Below are 23,791 nucleotides of genomic sequence, written 5' to 3'. Positions count from 1 at the left end.
CTTTGACCTTCCCTTCCCGAGATACGCTACAAATTCACTGAAATTTTTGGTGGCACGCCCAGTTCCGGACCTCCTACGGACGAGGTGCTGGCACCACTGGAAAGCTCGTGGCTGGAAATGGGGGGGTAGAGCTTAGTTTCAAGTCTCTATGACCTTCCCTTCCCGAGTTATTCCTGTTTGTCACCAATGACGAACACATCGATTACTTCTATACCTAAGTTTACTTTAATAACACAATTCTGACCCTAATTTATGGACCAAATCCCAAACCACATTGTAAAAATAAAATACTAACCCAAGCAGAAATGCCAGGATTTCCTTGAGGTATGGAGGACACCTCGCCAGTTTGTCAAGTTTGAGTTGTTAAAAGAATCCTCCAATCTCAAGCAAAGTTTGATGATCATAGGTGAGAAGGAATGAAAATTCATGACAGATCAGGTAAAACAGGAAACACACAGCGAGGACATAAAAATAGTAAAAAAGATGACCCAGTGAACATTATTTGGACATTTTTATTGTTTGGACAGAGTATGTATATTTCTCATCATAATTTGCAGTAAGATAAAAGAACGCTCCATGTCACAAAGCTAAGATCATGTTAAACTGCTTTGTGAACATATTTTCCTGCACTCTACAGAAGTGACCATGGCCTTAAATAAAAAAAATCAAACTTCCTTTTGGACTCTGCAGTAGGTTTGTTGCAGATGTACATGCTTGAGTCTCCCTCTGCTGGCCATTAGCAGGAACTAAGCTTTTTAACAGAGGCTACACATGCTAAATTTTAGGGGGCGGCGGTTATTACCTTCTGCAGATAAAAGTTTCACGTCAATCTGTCGTTTTCTAAGTGATGTGTCATTTCTAACCCAAGGCAGGATTTGGTTATTTCAGCCAGTTTAGAAGTGTGAGCGATAACTTTCCAGAAAAACACATAAAACATCATCAGCTCCTCATTACATGGACTGAATTAAACTGGTCATTGAATTTTTGTCTCTAGTCCTTCATCGTCCTCTACACCTGGCAGCCGTTGACCGACAGCTCACTCACGGCGTTGTCCAGGCTCTGGCATTTGGCCTGCAAGCTGGGGTCACTGGAGCACTCTGCAGGTGATGGCCAGCGCTCCACCCAGGTGTCCTTTCCTAACATGTAGTTATATCTGATGGACAGGAAGCAAAAAGAGAGGAGGAACAGGATCTTAAAACTTGTGTGCATTGCCTCATGATAGCTGTGATTCATCTTTCATCAGAGCGCAGCTTAAAAACACTTCTCTGACATTTGTCATGTCCTAAACTTCAGATTTGTATTTATTTTAACTTCAAAGTTCTCATGTAGCCTTTAAGAAATATCATCGCCATGTTTCAGTCTAAATATTTGACCAATGAGCACGAGAGGAGGTTTTGAACCAGTGACAGCTCAGTTTTGGTGTGTTTTTTTAATCCAAACGAGCTTCTTCTAGCTCCACCCCTTTCTGTCTGCAGGTGACGACAAAGTCCAGCTGTAAATACGGACTCAGGCACAGACACAGAAGAAGATGTAGAAGAAGGGCCACGGTCAAGAATGAAACTTCTGGTGTTTCAAGTTGAGCAGATTCTGAGCAGAGTGTCATCAGTTACAGCAGCTGCTACCCGAGCGGAGGTTTCCTCATGAGGTTTGTGGTGGGAGCAGGTCTCTGAGGTGAGGGGGGGCATTTCCCTGACTGGACTGATGGTTAAGAAGGGAGATTTGTACTTGGTCCTGAATGAGACAGGAAGCCAGAGGAGGGAGTGCAGGATGGGAGTGATAAGTTTGTGCCCTCATCAGGATCATGGTGGGGCTGTTCTGGATGTAGCAGAGTTTTTGAAAAGTCTGACCAGGAGTCCCAGTCAGGTGTGTATTGCAGTAGTCCAGCCTTGAGGAGACAAAGGTGTGGATGAGTTTTTCAGGGGCGTGACCGGCGCACTTTGCAAGTTTCTTGCATTACCAAGAGAGGCGCAGTCCAGGCGCACATGATCGCAGAGCTGCGCGTCCACGCCTCCCTCCGCGCAAATGGCAGAGAGGGAGGAGAAAAGCCGTGAGTGGGTTTAACACAGCCGAGGGCTGTTTTCACCAATCAAATGAGCGCCTCTCCTCGCCTTTAAATGCCCTGCGGCCGAGGCGCAGCGTCTGATTGGTCTGACTGATCTTCAGCACCGCGGAGAGAGGTAGCGGAGACGGTCAGAGCTGCTGTACCTGCAGCAGGAGCATGGACAACGGGGCGCATCGGAGGACACGACGATTTGGTGATACACTGTATACTCTCCCAGTGTCTCCACCTCATCCTCCTTACAACAATGTACTCCATCTTTTTAAATCACGTTAAAAATAAAGACTAAAACAGAGAAATATGGGAAATCACGGGTAAATCCTGAGTGACATACATTTATTTTGTTTCTTTTTTCTTCGTCTTTTCTCTCCCTCTTTTCTTTGAATTAAATGAAATGAGAGAACCAGATATATACTCAGTATCAGATGTTAAGGCTGTTTATTGTTTAATTGTAAGATGTGCATCAAACTTCCAGCTGCCGTCAGGTTAACTTTCCATTATGACAAACGGCTTTAATCTGACATCAGATGTGACGGGACAGTTAATATAGATATAAATGTATATGCTGGTTCAGACAGTTACAGTAAATAGTGATTGCTGTGATTGTTTATTGCATTAAAATGTGCCTGACGCTCTGGAAACCTGCCTCTGAGGCTTTGATGACATGTGCGCACATGTGCGCCTGTCACCAAATTACAGCTGCGTGGGGTGCGCTCCGCCTTGCGTCGAGGATAGACCAGGTTGGAGCTGGCGAGCTTTCAGCGCACTTTTTTGACACGAAATTGTCACTGCGCCAACATGAATCTGCTGACACCTCCCCCTGGTGCGCCGTCAACTCCCCCTGGCGCGCCGTCACACCCATCTCTGCGCAGACGGTCTACCAAATTGGCAGCACAGGGCAGTGCGCAGCACAAAATTAGCACTGCGCCAGGCTGCACCAGGCTTGTGCCCCCTGCGCTGCGCCACAAAATTAGAGCCCTGGGTGTGGGACAGGGTTTGGAGATGTTCCTCAGTTGGGAAAATAAAGTCTCACAGGAATATTTCACATGGGTGTTCAATTCAAGATGACCATCGAATCTAAACCCAGGTTTGTGACAGTGGGTGACTGGGGAAGGTGACGACTGGGGATGGGTACATTTCACGTTTGAAACGATACGGTACCAATTCCCGGTGCCTGGCAAAATGTAATTTTTTTTCCATTTATCATATTTATTCTTCTATATATAACCTTGTAATGTTGTGTTCATGTCCAGCACAGTAAGTCACCTGCTCCCCACCTTCTTACAGTCACAAGGATGCATTTAGGTACCTAAACATGTTACCTTTTGATGCGATGCAAATCGGTTCCTGGAACTTTTGATAGAATTCGGTCGGTACCAATGAAAGTACCGAATTCGGTACCCATCCCTAGTGACGACTGGGGAAGGTGACGACTGGGAAAGATGGCGACTGGGGAAGGTGATGTGGGTTATGGGAGGAGACTGCAACAGCTCCAGTTAAGGAGTTTTTTAGCTGCAGGAAGTAGCACTGCTGGATGTTCAGACTGAGCATGTGCAGGTTCTCACACCTCTACACTTTAAAGCTAATTAACTAGTGGTGGGACTTGATTAAAAAATTAATTGAATTAATCATGCCATTTTTAATTAATCGTAATTAATCGTAATTAATCGCATTTTAATCACATCAATATTCAACATCAGAAGCAAAACTTTTCAATTCAAACAGATTTTGGTAGAAGACTATATCAGTGAATATTCTCATACACAAGTTTAAACAACAAAATCCTGTTTGTTTTGTTTGGAAGATGTTTTTTTTTGAGGACACTACTTTCAAGTACATTCATCAGCCGTTATTTGGTAAATAGTGCTGTCAGGAGATTAAAAAAATAATCTAATTAATTACAGGATTTGTAATTAATTGATCTAATTAATCACAATTTAATCTTATATCTGCTCAAGGTCCCCACATAAAGAATTTGAATTCTAAGGCATTACAAAATCATAGTGCATGACTAATGAGTGAATGAATGTATTCAAATTAATACACGAAAAAGAGAAGGTTTGTAAATCTTTTTTTTTTTTCAACTGGACAATATTAATTAAAATGTCCGTGTTCCCTGCCATTGACATTCAATTACTGTTTACTGCGTCTATAGAAGTAAATTATATTTTTCAGCGGAGGGAGGCGGGGTCTGGTGGAGCTTGTCAATCAAAATCCTGCTCGTAAACTACTGTGGGTGAGAGCGGTGTGCTCTTTGGATGAGAGCTCAGCATGGATATAAGGAGAAGATGAGAGATGACAGACACACAGCGAGACGCTGCAAGTCAGAAAAGTTCAGGCAGCTCACGCTCCAACTGAGGATGTGTTGCTGTAGTTCAGAGAGAAAGAGCGGCTCCATCGTGAGAAAAGACGATTGAGATCATGGAGGGGATCAAAGGATGGAGCGCCCGAGATGAACGCGATCAAAAAAGTTTGATTTGTCTATTTTTTGGACCAAAAACAGGAAGAGAGACATAAAAGAAGAGAGTCCACTCTTCTTAAGTAGTTTTGGTGTTTACATAGTCAGAGAAAACATTATTATTGGGTCTTAGAAGATCGTTCAAGATGCTCTGAAAATGGCCGGTAGCTAATGAGTTCATCTTGTGTTGATTTTTATAGCGCGTTAATGTGCGGTGTAATTAATTAATCTAATTAATGCGTTAAAGTCACAGCCCTATAATTAACATTAACAATAATACAGTAAGATCAGATAAAGTGGGATTAACTGTAGCGGACTGAATAAGTTAACATATTAACAATCGGTAAGTGTAATGAAGCTGAGCAGATTAACGATGTTAAAGGTGTAATCCACCGGAGCAGACTGTTCAGATTAACACAGTAACACATTAACAGCATCATCACATTGCCTGTTTCTGGTCCCACTACACTTTCTGCTCGTCACAGGACGTAGAGTTCGCAGCAGTTCACAGAAAAATGTGTAACGCAGAAAATACGACGCCACCCAGGAGACCAATCAGAGGTTTCGTGATCTGCATGGTTTTGAAGTGTTGTTGTATTCTGCAGGAAGTGCTCTGCAGGCTGCATGTACTGGCTTTTGTATGGGAAACAGGAGCCACAGCGTTCAAACCAGGCACAGCTGATCTTACCTGCTGGTTCCACCATCAATGTTCCACTGGTCCTCTTTGGGGCCCATGATCAGGTACTGGGAACCCTCTACTAGGTCCAGGTTCTCTCTGCAACCTCCATGAGACATGAAAAACCTCCTCTGACCCACTTCAACTCCAGCCTCCACACCTAGGGGGCGACATTCAGAGGATAACAGTGAGTTATGCAGAGGTTGTTGATGGTGCACATTATTTACTCAAAAGGAAATAAACATGTTACCTCAGAAATTTCTCTTAATCATTTAAAAAAACTCCTGCTGTTTTTCCATAAGTGTCAGGTGCAGTTTGTGTTTTACAGACATCACCTTTTCTACGTCTCAGAGAAGATCAGTGTCCAGTCTGCTGTGAGAGGCTTTTCATTGGTCCACTGGCACCACCAAGTGGACAAATCAAGTATAACCTGTTTTTTCATTGACTATACGGCTATTTCTCTCATATCCAATGGTTGATTCATCACAGGAAGGCCGTAAGACAAAAAGCCACTGAGCTATTTTTTAGATGATTCATTTTTGTCCTGGATCTGTGATTTCCAAAGGCTTTGTGTGATGTCTCACTTTTTTTTAACTTTAAAGGGATAGTTCAGTTTTTTTGAAGTGGGGTTGTATGAGCTCTATGTGACCACTAAGGACATTAGATACAGTAGAAAGTTGTCTCCTCTCCCTCAGTAAGACACAAACTTTAATCGATGGTGACGAGGAAATAGGCGCTAACAGGGAGAGACGGTACCAAATTTAAAGGCTATTTTCTCTGCCTACAAGAACTAAAATCAAAAAGTAATACCACAGTTTAAGAGTACGATACATAAAATATTTTTTAAGTGCATTAAGTCTTTGGAAATATAAACATTTATCTGGACCTAACTAACTGGTCATGTATCCTTCCGCGCAGCGCTAGTGCGCTCCGTCCCCCCTCCTCCTTCCAGCTGTAGGGAATGTAAACAAGCTATGCTTCGAGCGCTGGTTTTAGCCTCGTGTAAGTTTGATCAAGTATCGTAATTCTTTTGTTTGTACTCTAAGGATTGTGAGGCAGCGTAGGAAATTCAAAATGAGTGACTATGACAGCGACGATGAAGTTTCATTCACTTTGGAAACAAAAGGATACCTGTATGAACTGGAGCACACAGAAGAAGAGCTGCTACAGATGGAGACTGAAAGGAATACAGAGGAAACATCCGCGGACACTGGACATCAAGACAGAGTTGGAAATACTCAGTGGTGTAAATGTCTGAGCTGTGACTCAATGCCCACGGATGCTGAGTGTTACTGCTGTCACGAGTGGAACTTGGTTACAGACACTCTTCAGGATTTGTCTGAGGACACTGCTGGCTCTCAAGCCGTCTGTAAAACTCATCACACAGATTTCCCTGCTCTTCTGAATTCTGGAGTGTCCTGTAACAGCAACAACAACAACAACAGTCGTGGCAGCAGTAACACTCAGCATCTCGATGTCCAGTGTCCGTGGATGTCTCCTCTGTTTTCCTTTCAGTCTCCATCTGTAGCAGCTCTTCTTCTGTGTGCTCCGGTTCATACAGGTATCCTTTTAGTTCCAAAGTGAATGAAACTTCATCGTCGCTGTCATAGTCACTCATTTTGAATTTCCTACGCTGCCTCACAATCCTTAGAGTACAAACAAAAGAATTACGATACTTGATCAAACTTACACGAGGCTAAAACCAGCGCTCGAAGCATAGCTTGTTTACATTCCCTACAGCTGGAAGGAGGAGGGGGGACGGAGCGCACTAGCGCTGCGCGGAAGGACACATGAGTTAGTTAGGTCCAGATAAATGTTTATATTTCCGAAGACTTAATGCACTTAAAAAATATTTTATGTATCGTACTCTTAAACTGTGGTATTACTTTTTGATTTTAGTTCTGGTAGGCAGAGAAAATAGCCTTTGAATTTGGTACCGTCTGTCCCTTTTAGCGCCTATTTCCTCGTCACCATCGATTAAAGTTTGTGTTTAACTGAGGGAGAGGAGACAACTTTCTACTGTATCTAATGTCCTTAGTGGTCACATAGAGCTCATACAACCCCACTTAAAAAAACTGAACTATCCCTTTAAAGGAGACCCTAACTCAGATTTCAAATTTTCACTTGGTATTTTTCTTTCGCATTCATGATGTAAAAACTATTCAGCTTCATCCAACATCTTTGGTGACCGGCACATGAACTCACCCAGCTTGATGACTCGTGTGATCTCCAGCTCATATTTGTCGTAGTAACTCTGCTCCACACTCAGCACCTTCACCTGGAAAACTGAAGCAAAAACTTTTAGCTTAGCATGTTTTTGATAAAGACTCTGAAGTTCAGTGTTATCATCATGAAGCTAAACGTGTGTGTGTGTGTGTGTGTGTGTGAGTGTATGTGTGTGTGTGTGCCTCATACCGTGGTGTAAACTCTTGCAGGCAAACAGCTCTCTTTCATTGTTGGGGAAGTCTTCACTGGCAGTTTTGGAGACACAGCAATCACCTGTAGTTTTCATAAACAACAGGAAATAAACTACAGTCCAGGTCGGCCCGGGTTAGTGACAGACAGGAAATGAAAAGGTTATATTTGGTGGAATGGCTCTTAAGGGAGTTTCCTGCCTTTTCAGGGTAGGGAGAGCACACCTCCTCAGTGTTTCATGTGCATACACAAGGTGGCATGACAGGGAGAGCATCAGCAAAAACAGGCTAAAAGAAGAACTCAGTATGTCCCAAGACTAGACTGTAGGAGGAGAGGGAACGTCTTAAGGAGTGGAGGCTGGAGGCAGAGCATCAGGAACCATCAAGCACTGACCAATCAAAGAATTAGACTCCAACCCTCACTCTCCGCGCTCCAAGCCTGCCAGACTGAAGTAGTGATGTGACAAAAACACACGGGTCGCTGGGTCATCTTAGAGGAAGGACGTCTTTTCACAAGAATAAAGTCATAAATGAAAAAATTCAGCTCATCGTGTTCTGAGGTTGAAGTCCTTTCACTGCAAGATGGAAGTCGTAACGCCGTAAGATTAAAGTTGTGGTGTTACCAGATTGAAATCATTTCTTTAAAAGAAAACTGTTGTGAAGTCATGAGACTGAAGTTGACTTGTCGATTAAGGTCATAATATTAAGACATTAAACTTATTATGATAAATAATATTGTAAGTTACAAGACTAAAGTCACAACATTAACAAACTAAAGTTCACATATGAGATTAAACGCAGCGTGTTACAATGTTAAAATCAAAATGTAAAGATGCTGCAGTTTTTCGTACACGGTAATGAAGTTCTGATGATGTTAGGAAATTAAATCACAGTGTAACCAGATCAAGGTTTAAATGTTATGAGATTAAAATCATAAATCTATGAGATTAAAATCATAATTCTATGAGATTAAAATCATAATTCTATGAGATTAAAATCATAAATCTATGAGATTAAAATCATAAATATATAAGAATTAAATCATAAATCTTTGAGATTAAAATCAAAAATATGCCTGAGAATTAAATCATAATTCTATGAGATTAAAATCATAAATCTATGAGATTAAAATCATAAATCTATTAGATTAATATCATAAATCTATGAGATTAAAATCATAAATATATAAGAATTAAATCATAAATCTTTGAGATTAAAATAAAAAATATGCCTGAGAATTAAATCATAATTCTATGAGATTAAAATCATAAATCTATGAGATTAAAATCATAATTCTGTGAGATTAAAATCATAAATCTATGAGATTAATATCATAAATCTTTGAGATCAAAATCATTAATATGTAAGAATAAAATCATAATTCATGAGATTAAAATTATAAATAAATTAGATTAAATTAATAAATCTATGAGATTAAAACTATAAATAAATTAGTTTAAATTAATAAATCTATGAGATTAAAATTATAAATAAATTAGATTAAATTAATTTATATATGAGATTAAAATCATAAATATATGAGATTGAAATCAACATCACTGGGATTAAAATAATAAATCCCTGAGATAACAGCTGTAATGTCATGAGATCAAAGACAGGGAGAGCATCCACAAAGACCCCTGAGATGGTCTGGGGTTTAAACTGGTGATCTACTGTGGGCTCAGCCTGATGGCAGCGCCGTCCTGAACTGATGCTCTGCCAGCCTCAGCTCAACCTTCCACCATCTTTGTCAGACAGGTGCATGTTTCACCCTGAGTGCAGCGACAGACGTCGTCCCTGCAGATCTGCTTCAGCTCCTCGATGTTCTCCCTGGGAGAGTAAGTGCGGCTGCAGCGATGATCTGTGATGAAGAAGAAGAAGAAGAAGAAGATGATTCACCTGTCCACCATCTGTTGGCTCACACCACTGTCTCTGTTAATCATGTGTCACACTGTAAGAGTGAATCCAAAGAGGTCTTGTTTGAGCTCAGGGATGTGTCCGACCTGGGTTGTAATACTCATAGGCAGTGACTGAAGACGGCTGCAGGAGGCCCACTTTGAAGGTCTGCTGAAGTCTGAAGATCAGGATCTCCGGCTCTTTGTGGGAAACCTCAGGGGAGAGGAGAGGTGGAAAAAATCAACTCAATGTGTCCTTTTCAAAAGAGTCTGATTTTTGTTTGTTTATGTATTTTTACTTTGAACAGGTGCAGGATGAGAGATCCTCTGTCACTCAGGTTGTCAACAATCTGGAAGTTGCTGATGTAACGATCCACCGAGTTGGACAACTGGACAAATTCACAGACAGAAAGAGAGACCAGTGTCAGGTTATCTCTCTAGGTACAAATGGCTCCAGGAAAAAAAAAAAATCTTTGTTAAGCTCTTCAAACTTATGGTTTTAAAAAGTCACAAAGTTAGGAGATTTGAAACTTAATCTTCTTTAAAAAGTAGTTGAACTTAAAATTCAGAAGTGAAATTTAGAAACGAAAGTCGTTGTGTTCTGTTTTTAAAAAAGTTACAACGGTAAAGTCCTGTTTGGAGATTCATGTTGTAAGTTTTTGAGCTACGGCAGAGTTACATGATTTAACTTAAACTCTTGTGAAGTTTTAGTCATAATGTTAGAAAAAAAAAAAAAAAGAAGACTGTTCACCATCTCCAGGTCTGAGTTTTCAGGAGTGAAACCAGTTGGTAGACTTATATCCAAAACCACCATCCTGACATCTCTGGGTCCCAAAGCTCTGTGATGGAAAGAAAGAGGAGCGCTGAGGACTGACGCTGAACGCCTGACATGAGGAGACAGAAGGATCGTCCAACATTCACAGATAAACTACAGACACTGATACCTTACCTCACTCTGACGCTGAGCTGGAAGTATTTCTCCACATCTGCAGGAGGCTTTTCTGTTGGGAAGAGAGGTTAGCTCATCGACTGGCTCTGGGTCAGGGTCGTTCATTCATCCAAACATTCAGTAAAATTTGGTTTGAATTACGGCTGTCATTTAACGCGTTAATTAGATTAATTAATTACACTGCAAATTAACGCGTTATAAAAATTAACGCAGATTAATCTGGATCCCAAACCTGCGAGGCGTTCAAAGACACACTTATTTTCAAATGTCTAGCATTTACAAACCGTTTGTCCTACTTGGAAAAAGAGGTGTTCTTGTCAGATTTTCAAATTTCCGACGGTCCCTGAATGTATCACACGTGACGTCAGCAACATGCTTTCAACCTGAGGGAGGGAAGCGAGAGTGATTTGTGACTGCCGTCCACATCTTGTTTATTCACACGTCCTTTTTGAAAATCTGCAGAAAATCAACCGTTTGCTCAATTCTGTAGAAAACAGATAATTCTACACTCTTTACTGCATCAAACAAGCCCTGAATGATCGATATATATCCTGTATTTAAATCTAAAGAATTCTTTGAAAATTTGCTTCCATCTTCCTGGTGTCATGTTTCAGCTTGGGGCTGCTCTGCACCAATCAGCAACAGTTTGTGTGTTCAGAGCATGTTAAACTGAGAATACTTCACTTTTCTTTGATCCAAGACTCGAATTAAGTGTTTTGTACATAGTTCCTCACAGTTTTTAGCCTTTAGCCCTGGTTCTCCTGACCTCATAGAAGTATAGAAGTTCATATTGCAGTGAAAATTGAGCCCACAACGAGTAAAAATGTGACAGAAGCAAAAACCGTCCTAAAAATCAAATCAGCTTATCTTAGGTGCAGGACTGTGTAGATTTTGTAAAGATAGAACTATAAAACTTTTTTTCATGTGTTCCTTATGCCTCAGGGTACCTAAAAATGTGTTGTTTATATTCCCACCTTATTTTTAAATGTTTTTTTTGTGTCTTTTAATGTAATTTTAATGTCCTGGAATTCAAATTCTTTATTTTGGGACCTTAAGCAGATATGAGATTAAAATGCGATTAATTAGATTAATTAATTACAAATCCTGTAATTAATTAGATTAATTTTTTTAATCCCCTGACAGCACTAGTTTGAATACGTTGGACTCAGACATTGTCCTTTAAGAAAAAGCTGAAACATGTTTCTGTCTGTAGATTCATGGGATAACTCGCTGGTTCATGAGAATCCAATCATTACACGATCAGACTGAGGTTGTGAGCTTTGAGACAAGCATCACAATCTTCTGCTTTCCTATGTTTAACTAAACATGCAGATTTTCACACGTCCACTCATTCATATGTTGTAGAAATCCCTGAATCTATCTGAATATTATCTCATGAAGACACTAATAATATCATAATTTAGTTAGTTACTGCTGTATTTTGTTTGTATTATTATCATTATCATTATTATTGTTATTATTATTATTATTATTTTCTGGTTGATGCATTTAATATACTTTTTATTTTCCGTATGTTATATTTGTATAATTTTGGCTCCTTTAATCCTCAGCCTATTGACCCTCCTCACCACACACGCATACACACACACACACACCCCCACACACACTCACCCTTGCACAAACACCCCAGACATTCTGCCTTACCAACGTATAACTATAAAATGTCTTTTTTTGTTTCTTCTCTTCTATATTATTCTTTTTTATTTTATTTTTTAATTTTTTAAATATTTTTTATTTATTTATTTATTTTTATTTCTTCATCACTATTGTGTCATAACCTCTCTGTAATGCTTTGCACAAAATAATAATAAAAAAAAAAAAACTAGTGCTGTCAGGCGATTAAAAAAAAAAATCTAATTAATTACAGGATTTGTAATTAATTAATCTAATTAATCGCATTTTAATCTCATATCTGCTTAAGGTCCCAGAAAAAAGAATTTGAATTCCAGGACATTAAAATTACATTAAAAGACACAAAAAAAACATTTAATGATAAGTTGGGAATATATACAACACATTTTTAGGTACCCTGAGGCATAAGGAACACATGAAAAAAGTTTTATGGTTCTATCTTTACAAAATCTACACAGTCCTGCACCTAAGATAAGCTGATTTGATTTTTAGGACGGTTTTTGCTTCTGTTCACATTTTTACTCGTTGTGGACTCAACTGTCACTGCAATATGAACTTCTATACTTCTATGAGGTCAGGAGAACCAGGGCTAAAGGCTAAAAACTGTGAGGAACTATGTACAAAACACTTTTTTCTAGTCTTGGATCAAAGAAAAGTGAAGTATTCTCAGTTTAACATGCTCTGAACACACAAACTGTTGCTGATTGGTGCAGAGCAGCCCCAAGCTGAAACATGACACCAGGAAGATGGAAGCACATTTTTCAAAGAATTCTTTAGATTTAAATACAGGACAAATATCGATCATTCAGGGCTTGTTTGATGCAGTAAAAAGTGAAGAATTATCTGTTTTTTACAGAATTGAGCAAACAGTTAATTTTCTGCAGATTTTCAAAAAGGACGTGTGAATAAATGAGATGTGGACGGCAGTCTCACAAAAATCACTCTCGCTTCCCTCCCTCAGGTTGAAAGCATGTTGCTGAGGTCATATTTGATACATTCAGGGATCGTCTGAAATTTGAAAATCTAATGAGAACACCACTTTTTTTACAGCTTTTGAAAAGGACAAACGGTTTGTAAATGCTGGACATTTGAAAATAAGTGTGTTTTTGAACCCCCCGCGGGGTTTGGGGTCCAGATTAATCTGCGTTAATTTTTATAACGCGTTAATTTGCGGTGTAATTTATGAATCTAATTAACGCGTTAAAATGACAGCGTTAAAAGAAGCATCCCTGAATCTGCCTGTTGACTGATCAAAACATCCCTTCCAAAAACAGAACCAGATCTACACCAGATCCATATGAAACCTGCTGAACTGAGGAGTATCTGGTTCACAATGTTACATAGAGGAGGGCCTCAAACACCGAGGTCTACCTATGGCTCTGAGTTCTTTTTAGAAAAAGCAAAGAGCTATGTGCACAAATTATTTCACTAAAAAGAGTAAACTCCTCCAACACCATCTAGAGATAAACACTGATCAGTTTTTTCTGCCTCTTCTCAGTGAAACGCCGACTGACCACAGTTTTTAAGACAGCGCCAGGACTGAGTTAAAAAAGCAAAATCTGTGACACAGGTCAACGTGAATCCCTTGAGTCATCAAAAACCTGATTTAGAAGAAAATGCAGAGAAAAATTATTGTTTGTCTTTTCTGGAACCAATTTGGGATTTTCCTGAGAAAATAAAATGATTGTAGGAAATGAGCTGCGAGATCAGGGCGGCTCTGAGGCCGTCTGGAGCAGAAACAGTTCAGGATCAGAGACTTACCGCTGGATTCCTCAATCGTGACATTGAGCTCAAAGTCCTTGCAGGGTGTTTGCTCATCCACTTCGTGCAGCTGGTTGTAATAAGTCACAACCTTGGATCAGAGACACACGAGAAAAAAACAACATGCTCTGAAAATCTAACCATGAACTAACGAAATGACACCTGTGTGCCTCAGTTTCAGGGCGAAAGGAGTGACACTGAAAAATGTCAACTGGTGTAACCAACGCGTCTCGTAAAAATCTGATTCTGCCCAAAATTAAAAAACAAAACTAAAGAAAACAAAACATGGCTTTAAAAAAAAAAAGATTTCAGACTGAATGACCCAAAATAGAGAGCTAACATCGACGTCTGCAGCAAACTGAGTCACTCAGTACGACCAACCCAAGTTATCAAGTTTAGAAATGAAATGTTTGAAATAAACTTTGAGATGATGTTTCATAATTTCCTTTTCTTGTCTGTTCCTAAGGGTTGAACTGAGAAGGGAAAACGGCCTTTAAAATTGCTGCTCCTTTTGCTTGGAATGAGCTGCAAAAACACCTGAAACTGAATGAGCTGGTCTCATTGGAGACTTTGAAGAGATTGTTAAATGATGGAAACACTAGCCACGTTTACACAAGGTGTTTTTCGTCTTTCTGAATGACTTTTCCAAGTAACAGTAGCATTACCTCCAATATTCCCTGTCCATTCCCTCGAGCCTCCACCTCCAAGTCAAGGTTAGGAGGCAGCTACGGAACAAAAGCACCAAAGAAGAAGAAAGCTCTGGTAAAAATAGCGCTAAGATAAACATGATAAACATGAAAAACGATCCAAAGTGCTCCCACAACTTTAAATGTCTCTGAAGCTACTCACCCTGGAGGTCCGAGCAACATAGGCGGTCGCAGGGTCGAAATGGTAACGGATTTCCTTACGTCCTGCTAGCCTAATGTCCACATTCAAAGCCAGGTCATTAGCAGGAGGTCTGTGGATTAGGTATTCTGACAGCGCCTGCAGCACCACCATGGTGGACTGGAGAGGGCAGAGAGGATTTCATCTTTCCAAATCTTCACTCAAAGTCTTTGAAACCAAAGAAATGAACCAGAGCTGACGAAAAGGAGGATTTTACAGTGAGCAGCTCACAGCTGCCAAACTCCTCCTGTTGTTACCTGGGTGGAGCCGTAGCCCCCTCCTCTCCTCCGCTGGCTGTTGAGCCATTTAAACGCCAAAGCTGCTTCATCCATCTGTTCCAGCTTGACCAGAGCCAGCAGGGCGTAGCCAGTGGCCTCCAGTGAGAAGTAATGGTTCTGTTTGTCGTGCCAGCGACCACCTGGAGGAGAGACGAAGGAGGCTGCTCATTTAGTTAAGAAACAAAGAAAAACTGATCCTTCATTCTGGTTCAGTCTACCACACAACCGCAGGGAGGACTTCTGACTGACTGTAACATTTGACCCTCCACAGAGGGGTCAAAGGTTACAGCTGCAGGATTCAGCAGGAGACCTGAAGCTCAGAGACCTGAAGCCCAGAGACCTGAAGCCCAGGGACCAGGGACCAGGGACCTGAAGCCCAGGGACCTGAAGCTCAGAGACCTGAAGCCCAGAGACCTGAAGCCCAGGGACCTGAAGCCCAGAGAACTGAAGCTCAGAGACCTGTAGCCCAGAGACCTGAAGCCCAGGGACCTGAAGCCCAGAGAACTGAAGCTCAGAGACCTGTAGCCCAGAGACCTGAAGCCCAGGGACCAGGGACCAAGGACCTGAAGCCCAGGAACCTGAAGCTCAGAGACCTGAAGCCCAGAGACCTGAAGCCCAGAGACCTGAAGCCCAGGGACCTGAAGCCCAGGGACCTGAATCTCAGAGACCTGAAGCCCAGGAACCTGAAGCTCAGAGACCTGAAGCCCAGAGACCTGAAGCCCAGGGACCAGGGACCAAGGACCTGAAGCCCACAGACCAGTGACCTGAAGCCCAGAGACCAGGGACCAGGGACCTAAAGCTCAGAGACTTGAAGCCAAGGGACCAGGGCCTGGGGACCTGAAGCCCAGGGACCTGAATCCCAGGGATACGAAGCTCAGAGACATGTAGCCTATGGACCAGGGACCAGGGACCTGAAGCCTAGACACTAAAGCCCAGGGACATAAAGCCGAGAGACCTGAAGCCCAGTGACCAGAGACCAGGGACCTGAAGCCCAGGGACCTGAATCTCAGAGACCTGAAGCCCAGGGACCAGGGACCTGAAGCCCAGAGACCTGAACCCAGGGACCAGGGACCTGAAGCCCAGAGACCTAAAGCCCATTGACCAGGGACCTTAAGCCCAGAGACCTGAAGCCCAGCGACCAGGGATGAGGGACCTGAAGCCCAGAAACCTGAAGCCCAGGGACCTGAAGCTCAGGGACCTGAAGCCCAGGTACCAGGGACCTAAAGCCCAGGGACCTGAAGCCCAGAGACCTGATGTCCATGTACCAGGGACCAGGGACCTGAAGCCCAGGTACCAGGGACCTAAAGCCTAGGGACCAGAAGCCCAGAGACCTGAAGCCCAGGTACCAGGGACCTGAAGCCCAGGTACCAAGGACAAGGGATCTGAAGCCTAGGTACCAGGGACCAGGGACCAGGGACCTGAAGCCCAGGGACCTGAAGCCCAGGGACCAGGGACCTAAAGCCCAGGTACCAGGGACCAGGGACCTGTAGCCCAGGGACCTGTAGCCCAGAGACCTGAAGCCCAGGGACCAGGGACAAGGAACCTGAAGCCCAGGGACCTGAAGTCAGGGACCAGGATCAAGGACCGTGAATTAGGTGTCATCAAGAGAAGGATCACAGACACATGACCCAGCAGCACCTGCCTAACTGAGCTTCCGTGAAACCTCCGCTGAGCTACAGGCTGATCATCACATGACGCAGCTGAGCTACAGGCTGATCATCACATGACGCAGCTGAGCTACAGGCTGATCATCACATGACGCAGCTGAGCTACAGGCTGATCATCACATGACGCAGCTGAGCTACAGGCTGATCATCACGTGACGCAGCTGAGCTACAGGCTGATCATCACATGACGCAGCTGAGCTACAGGCTGATCATCACATGACGCAGCTGAGCTACAGGCTGATCATCACATGACGCAGCTGAGCTACAGGCTGATCATCACATGACGCAGCTGAGCTACAGGCTGATCATCACATGACGCAGCTGAGCTACAGGCTGATCATCACATGACGCAGCTGAGCTACAGGCTGATCATCACGTGACGCAGCTGAGCTACAGGCTGATCATCACATGACGCAGCTGAGCTACAGGCTGATCATCACATGACGCAGCTGAGCTACAGGCTGATCATCACATGACGCAGCTGAGCTACAGGCTGATCATCACATGACGCAGCTGAGCTACAGGCTGATCATCACATGACGCAGCTGAGCTACAGGCTGATCATCACATGACGCAGCTGAGCTACAGGCTGATCATCACATGACGCAGCTGAGCTACAGGCTGATCATCACGTGACGCAGCACTGATGCAGTGACTCGTGCAGAACCAGCTCTAACCAGGAACTGGTTGCAGATACCTGAACAAGCTTGAGATGCACCCACACAGCGTGACTTGTCCCACAGTTTGAGGGAAACCCCACAGAGCAGCTTCAGGCCTCACCTTGAGATGCTCTGAGCAGACCATTGGTCAGGACGTGGCGTGTCGTCTTCCCCAGCAGAGCCAGAGCGTAGGAGGCGATGGCCACGGTGTACGGTCTCCTCCCAGACTTCTCCAGAGCCTTCCTCAGGTATTCAGCTGTCTTTCTGATAACTTCCTACAGGACACAGGTATGGTTCACAAAATCTCAAGTACAGATCAAATCAGCCATCACATGTGCTGCACAGGCAAAGATGATACGCAGCATTTTGACACCATGAACAAAGAGGATTATGGGGCATTGTGTTCGTTTTCAGACCTCATGTTTCCCTCTGATGCCTTTGATTCAGCCTCAGTGTAAACTCATTAACCTACTGTCACTTTAAGATCCCCCAGCACCCTCATTCCCTCCTGTAAATTTAGTTTATCCACCACTGCCGTTTAGTTAACTAGTGTTCCTTTACTTAAGGTTACAAAAAGTGAAATTAGACCTTTCCTTTGACCCAAAGACTGAACCCCAACATTTTACAGGTGGCAACAAGAAAACTTAAAGCAAAAAAGACCCAAGAAGGATGTTTCTGTGTCAAAGTCTTACATTAACTCTGTTGAGTGTTCATTTCAGGATTCACACCATTCAGTGACGTCACAAAGTGAGCAAACTCATGTCCCTCATGTTTGATCTTCAGGTGCTTCTTTTTTATACTAAAAAAGTAAAAATGCACAAAATGCAAAATCAAAGGAGACTTTAATGAGCACATGCTCTACAAAATCACAACATCTTTACCAGCTGTCTTCATATAACAAGCTCCCCACTAGCTTTTCACAAGCAAAGGGTCCTTGTGAGCCCTCTGCAACTCTTCACAAGCTTTTCACAAACACTTCACAAGCTTTTCGCAAATTCACAAGCTTTTCACTAACTCTTAACAAGCTTTTCACAAACACTTCACAAGCTTTTCACAAACTCTTTACAAGATTTTTACAAACTCTTCACAAACTTTTCACAAACACTTCACAAGCTTTTCACAAGCTTTTCACAAACTCTTCACAAGCTTTTTTTACAAACTCTTCACAAGCTTTTTTTACAAACTCTTCACAAGCTTTTTTTACAAACTCTTCACAAGCTTTTCGCAAACTCTTCACAAGCTTTTCGCAAACTCTTCACAAGCTTTTCGCAAACTCTTCACAAGCTTTTCGCAAACTCTTTACAAGCTTTTCGCAAACTCTTCACAAGCTTTTCGCAAGCTTTTCACAAGCTTTTCACAAGCTTTTCACAAACTCTAAACAAGCTTTTCACAAACTCTTCACAAGCTCTTCACAAACACTTCACAAGCAAAAGCTAAGCATAAACTCTGCAAAAGCTTTCACAAGCAAAAGATTTTCATGAGCTATTCACAAGCAAAGGGTCTTCATGAGCTCTCTGCAACTCTTCACAAGCTTTTCACCAACTTTTCACAAACTTTTAACAAACTTTTCACAAGCTTTTCACAAACTCTTTACAAGCTTTTCACTAACTCTTTACAAGCCTTTCACTAACTCTTAACAAGCTTTTCACTAACTCTTAACAAGCTTTTCACAAACTCTTCACAAGCTTTTCAGAAACTCTTTACAAGCTTTTCACAAACTCTTTACAAGCTTTTCACAAACTCTTTACAAGCTTTTCACAAACCCTTCACAAGCTTTACACAAACTCTTCACAAGCTTCTCACAAACTCTTCACAAGCAAAAGCTAAACATTTGCTCTGAGGAAGCTTTTTTTAAGCTCTGCAAAAACTTTCACTAGCATGAGCCCTTCACAAACTCTTCATAAGCTAAAGGTCTTCATGAGCCTCTCACAGACTTTTTACAAGCACAGATTTTTACAAGCTTTAGCTGTACATAAACTACTCATAAGCTCTCTACAAGCTCTTCATAAGATCTCCATGAGATCCTCAATCACCGATTTTTACAGCTTTCTATGAGAGCTTCATATCATCTTTGTGAGATTGCAGAAATGATTTCACCACTGCATAAGGATGGTCTAACTGGTTCTTGACAGGTCGAAGGGACCGGCCTCAACCACCAAGATCTACCCTCAGCAAAGCCCAGGACACGCCCACAGAGGGCCGTCCAATCAGAGGGGAGGGGGTTTTATGGAGTGAGGAGCTGTTAAGTAACAGCAGCCAAAACAAAGTGTCTCAGACAGAGGCTGAAACAAAGGTTTATAAAACACCCGAGACAGGAAAAAAGGGTTTTTATGAGCTGTAAATCATGTAAGGACACATCAACCTAAAACCAGACAATACCAACTCTCTGATGTGTTCATCCGTACTGAATACCTTCGTGTCAAAGTCAGGGTCCTCGCAGAGGATTCCAGCCTGATCGGCCTCAGCGAGTGCGATGAGCACAAACGCTGTCAGGGTTATCTCGGGGTCATCACCACGAACACCGCCCTAGAAACAGAAACACAGGAAATAGATCAACATCTGCAGGCCGACTGACCAGCACTGGAAGATAACAGCTGGGATATATTTATCTTTAACTGATTAACAAACTTCGCTAGCAGATTCAAATGTTGGGTTGGTTAGCATGGTGGTGTCATATGTGAGCCTGTCTCACCGTCATGGTGGTGTCGTACACTGGGTTGTCCTCCCTGAACGTCCCTTTCAGGTTGTTGTGTTTGTTTTTCAGCAGGTAGAGCAGAGGGTCACACACTTCCTTCTCATTGATGCCGATGAGCGAGTGAGCCATGGAGAAAACTTTCACCACGTATGCTGTGATCCTGACACACAGGGACAGGTGGTTAGGGTCAGGGTCTCAAGGAGGGATCCTCCTAGCTGTTAGGGTCCCTTGATTCGTGGGCCACAATGGGTTCTAACATTTGACAAAGGGGCCGGAGCAGGAGCAGATGGATGGAGAGCTTTGGTAACTATCAGGGTATCATTCGTTCATTCCATATCCGTTTTAGAATCCAAAATCAGAAAACGGATAACGACCTGTTATTCAATTTTTTGTTTTCAAATCAAAAATCAGAAAACAAATAGCGGTCTATTTTTCACTGTTTTGATTTTGTTTTGAAATTAAAATTAGAATATGAGAGAATGGAATTATAACGAGATTTTTAATCCGTGTATGGTTGGTTATTTCGTCATTCTGTTTCAGAACAAAATTTTAAAAAAACGAAAAAAACAGAATAATTTTTTTTTTGTTTTTCTGTTTTAAAACCAAAACGGAAAAACGGAATTACAGAAAAACAGAAAAATGCGTTTTTTCTGTCCTGGTTTTAAAAATGAAAAAAAGCAAAAAATAATAAAAGATTGTGTCAAAACTGTTTGTGTGATGTTTTGATATTAAATGTGAACGTCTCTATATAAAAATTAGACAAATAACTCACATTGAAGGTTTATACAGACATGCTCCTGAGCTTTTTTTTTTTAATAAGTAACAGATCGCTGACGATCCACTCCATCTTATCCTATATCCCGCATATGCGCACTTCCATGTGTTTCAATGAGTTTTGTTTTGTCCACTTTCCTTTTCTTAGGTCCGTTCATCTTTACAGAAGGGCTGATGGGTCAGAGGGTAAAGTGCAAACGTGGAGTAATAGGCCTACGCTTCACCTCAACAAAGCCAATGTCTCTACAGTGCTCCATCTAGTGGGAAAACAGCAGAATTGCAGGGAAAATAAAACACTAACAAGGTTTATTCATTTAATTTTTTCAAGTTCGGCGGGCCGGATTAAAACTTTTAATGGGCCGCATGTGGCCCCCGGGCCATAGTTTGCCAATGCCTGGGTTAGGGTCTCAAGGAGTGAGGAAAGGAGGCTAACCTGAGAAGTTAGGAAGATTCAGGTCTGCTGGTGAATGGAGCAGGTTATTTATGCAGATTAAGTAAATCAACTCAAACCACCATTGTCTTTGTTTCTGCAGTTTTTTCCAATGATAACGTGTTTAGGGTTTGGGTTACCTACCAGGTACTTGCCCCTTGTTTCCTGTAGGGAGGATAAGAGCCATCAGCTCTTCTGTAAGCCAGCTGGTTACTGTAACCTGAAAACAACGAGAGGGATAAGAAGATCTAACCAGAGGGACGAGGTCATCTGAACGTATGATCTCTGGAAATCAGACGTTCAGTTCAAAATCGTTCATCAATCTTCTACCAAAGTTATTTATCCGTTCATCTCATCAAACATTCATTCATCCATCTAATTATCATGTCTTCATCTACCTTTCCCCATCAATCTACAATCTGTCATGCATTCATCATTCCAACCAATGTTCAATCTTTCCAACCTACCATCTATTCAACGACCCTGGTAACCATCAAGCCATCACATCACCTATTTATTGATCTGATCTTCCACATATCCATCCAAACAACCATTTAACGAAGTATCCAACCAGAGATCCATCCATCTGTCCATCAATACAAACATCCAGCTATCAGACCTTCCATTCATCGTTTGTTTCATCCATCATCTTTTATCTCTGATCCATACAACCATGTGAACATCCATCGGTACAATCATCCATTCATATGTTTACCCATCTGTCTACCTTCTCTCATCCATCCATTCATCAACTCATACCTCTTTCCGTCCATCCATCCATCCAGCCTTTATTCCATTGACAAATCCATCATCGGACCAACCAACCATCCCTCTATCTATTCCAAAATCCCTCCATCCACCCGTCATTGGAACCGTCCAGCGATTCATCCACCCAGATCGTCATTCATCCATCCATTTGGTCTCCTCCTGCCTGTCTCTCACCCCTCTGGATGTATCCCAGAGCCTCAGCTTTGCGCTGCACCCCCACACTCTCCCAGCCGCGTGTTCGCTCCAGGTAAAGAGTAGCGATGAGCGGCATGGTTATGGAGGCTAAGTTCTGCTCCACACAGCCCCCAGGCATCCGGATCAAGGAGGCCAGAGAGTCCTTACTGATGGAGTTATCGATGCTGTCTGCTAAAACATTTCCTGGGGAAAGAGAAGAAGAAGAGGAATCAGTCTGCTCTCCCCCGTGAATATTTAACCCTGTACAGCGCTCTGTCCCCGACTGACCTCGGACATTCAGGAACGTCTCTGGAACAGAGTTTGGCACAACAGACTTCAATGCTACCTTTGCCACACGAAGTATCTGTGTCCCTGTGGTAGACAGAAACGACTCGTGTGGATTACTGACCGTCATCACTTCATTCAACAAGAGAGTGTTTCAATGAGAGGTTGAGAGTAGAAACAGCATTAAAATGACTGAGACAGCAGGAAAACAAGCAGTGCAGTGATTATCTTACCTCCCTCAGCAGACGGGTCCAACATGGCGCTCCAAACTTTGGTCTTCTGCACCCCGTCCATCTGTTGGGTTCATTAAAAAAAACTCTTTGTTTCAGAAATCTAACTCGTCTTTACCCTGGTGGTGGATGAGTGCTTTTTTAGGAGCACCAGACCACACAAGACAGGACGCGGGCTGGAAACCCTTTGGTTCCCTGGTCAGGTCCCTGGATCCTGAACCAATCAAAACTAGTTACATGAACCCAAGAACTTACCAACTGTTTAAGAGGCCGAGCACTAACTCTTTCTTTCTTTGAAGATAAATGACTTTTTTTTTTTCCAATGGCCTTCAGTGGCTTTAACTTCATTACTGTCTGTCCTACTTATGTCCCACTGAAGAAAAACAGCCCCCTGGCACCCCTACTAAACTGCTTGCATGACGTCAAGGTTTGGTTGAATTTTTTAAAATTAAATGAATCCAAGACATAAATTGTCATTTTTAAACCCAACTCTTCTTTTGTTTTCAATTCTGATTTGTGTTCTCTTCAAGAGTTTCATAAATCTACAGCCACCAGCCTTGGCATCATAGTCGATGGAGATTTTAAACTTGATAAGCAGATAAATGCCGTGGTTAAATCCAGTTTTTATCATCTTCGGCTTTTATCTCGTTTAAAACCAGTTTTGTCTTTTAATGATTTGGAGCGAGTGATTCATGCTCTTATCTCTACACGTCTTGACTACTGTAATGCATTGTACACGGGTATTAGCCAAGCGAACCTGGCACGCTTACAGCTAGTCCAAAATTCTGCTGCTCGTCTTTTAACCGGCACACGACGTAGAGAACACATCACGCCGATTTTATCTTCACTGCACTGGCTCCCTGTTCATTTTAGAGTTGATTTTAAGATTTTATTGTTTGTTTTTAAGGCCCTGCATGGACTGGCACCCGCGTACATCTCAGACCTCATTGCACTTTACAACCCCGTGCGCTCGCTGAGGTCTGAGAGCCAGCTCCAGCTTGTCGTTCCTAAGACGAGGCTTAAAAGTAGGGGCGACCGGGCATTTTCTGTTGTCGGACCCAAGCTGTGGAATAATCTTCCA

The 23,791-nt window shown here is 42.3% G+C and overlaps 1 protein-coding gene across 1 annotated transcript in view; it reads right to left on the bottom strand.

Annotated features, from left to right (window-relative positions):
* Positions 1-538: 538 nt before the first annotated feature.
* LOC141808140 (venom factor-like) overlaps positions 539-23,791 on the bottom strand; it is a 45,123-nt gene continuing 21,870 nt past the window's right edge. Inside the window, exons 25-44 of the mRNA XM_074694528.1 lie at positions 22,714-22,774; positions 22,484-22,567; positions 22,196-22,399; positions 21,398-21,473; positions 20,047-20,209; positions 19,767-19,880; positions 17,476-17,629; positions 15,008-15,168; positions 14,715-14,870; positions 14,531-14,590; positions 13,866-13,956; positions 10,452-10,503; positions 10,254-10,341; positions 9,802-9,891; positions 9,611-9,716; positions 9,379-9,468; positions 7,609-7,692; positions 7,399-7,479; positions 5,206-5,353; positions 539-1,153 (exon numbers count right to left, since the gene is read on the bottom strand). Of these exons, the coding sequence (XP_074550629.1) occupies positions 1,009-1,153; positions 5,206-5,353; positions 7,399-7,479; positions 7,609-7,692; positions 9,379-9,468; positions 9,611-9,716; positions 9,802-9,891; positions 10,254-10,341; positions 10,452-10,503; positions 13,866-13,956; positions 14,531-14,590; positions 14,715-14,870; positions 15,008-15,168; positions 17,476-17,629; positions 19,767-19,880; positions 20,047-20,209; positions 21,398-21,473; positions 22,196-22,399; positions 22,484-22,567; positions 22,714-22,774 (2,208 nt within the window). The 3' untranslated portion in view covers positions 539-1,008. The remainder of the gene's footprint in view (positions 1,154-5,205; positions 5,354-7,398; positions 7,480-7,608; positions 7,693-9,378; positions 9,469-9,610; positions 9,717-9,801; positions 9,892-10,253; positions 10,342-10,451; positions 10,504-13,865; positions 13,957-14,530; positions 14,591-14,714; positions 14,871-15,007; positions 15,169-17,475; positions 17,630-19,766; positions 19,881-20,046; positions 20,210-21,397; positions 21,474-22,195; positions 22,400-22,483; positions 22,568-22,713; positions 22,775-23,791) is intronic.

Source organism: Halichoeres trimaculatus, unplaced genomic scaffold, assembly GCF_033239565.1.
Source record: "Halichoeres trimaculatus isolate MK-OKI-2021-1 unplaced genomic scaffold, fHalTri1.1 fHalTri1_scaffold_2, whole genome shotgun sequence".
NCBI classification, from domain to species: Eukaryota; Metazoa; Chordata; class Actinopteri; order Labriformes; family Labridae; genus Halichoeres; species Halichoeres trimaculatus.
This window is presented reverse-complemented; position numbering and strand designations above follow the sequence as displayed.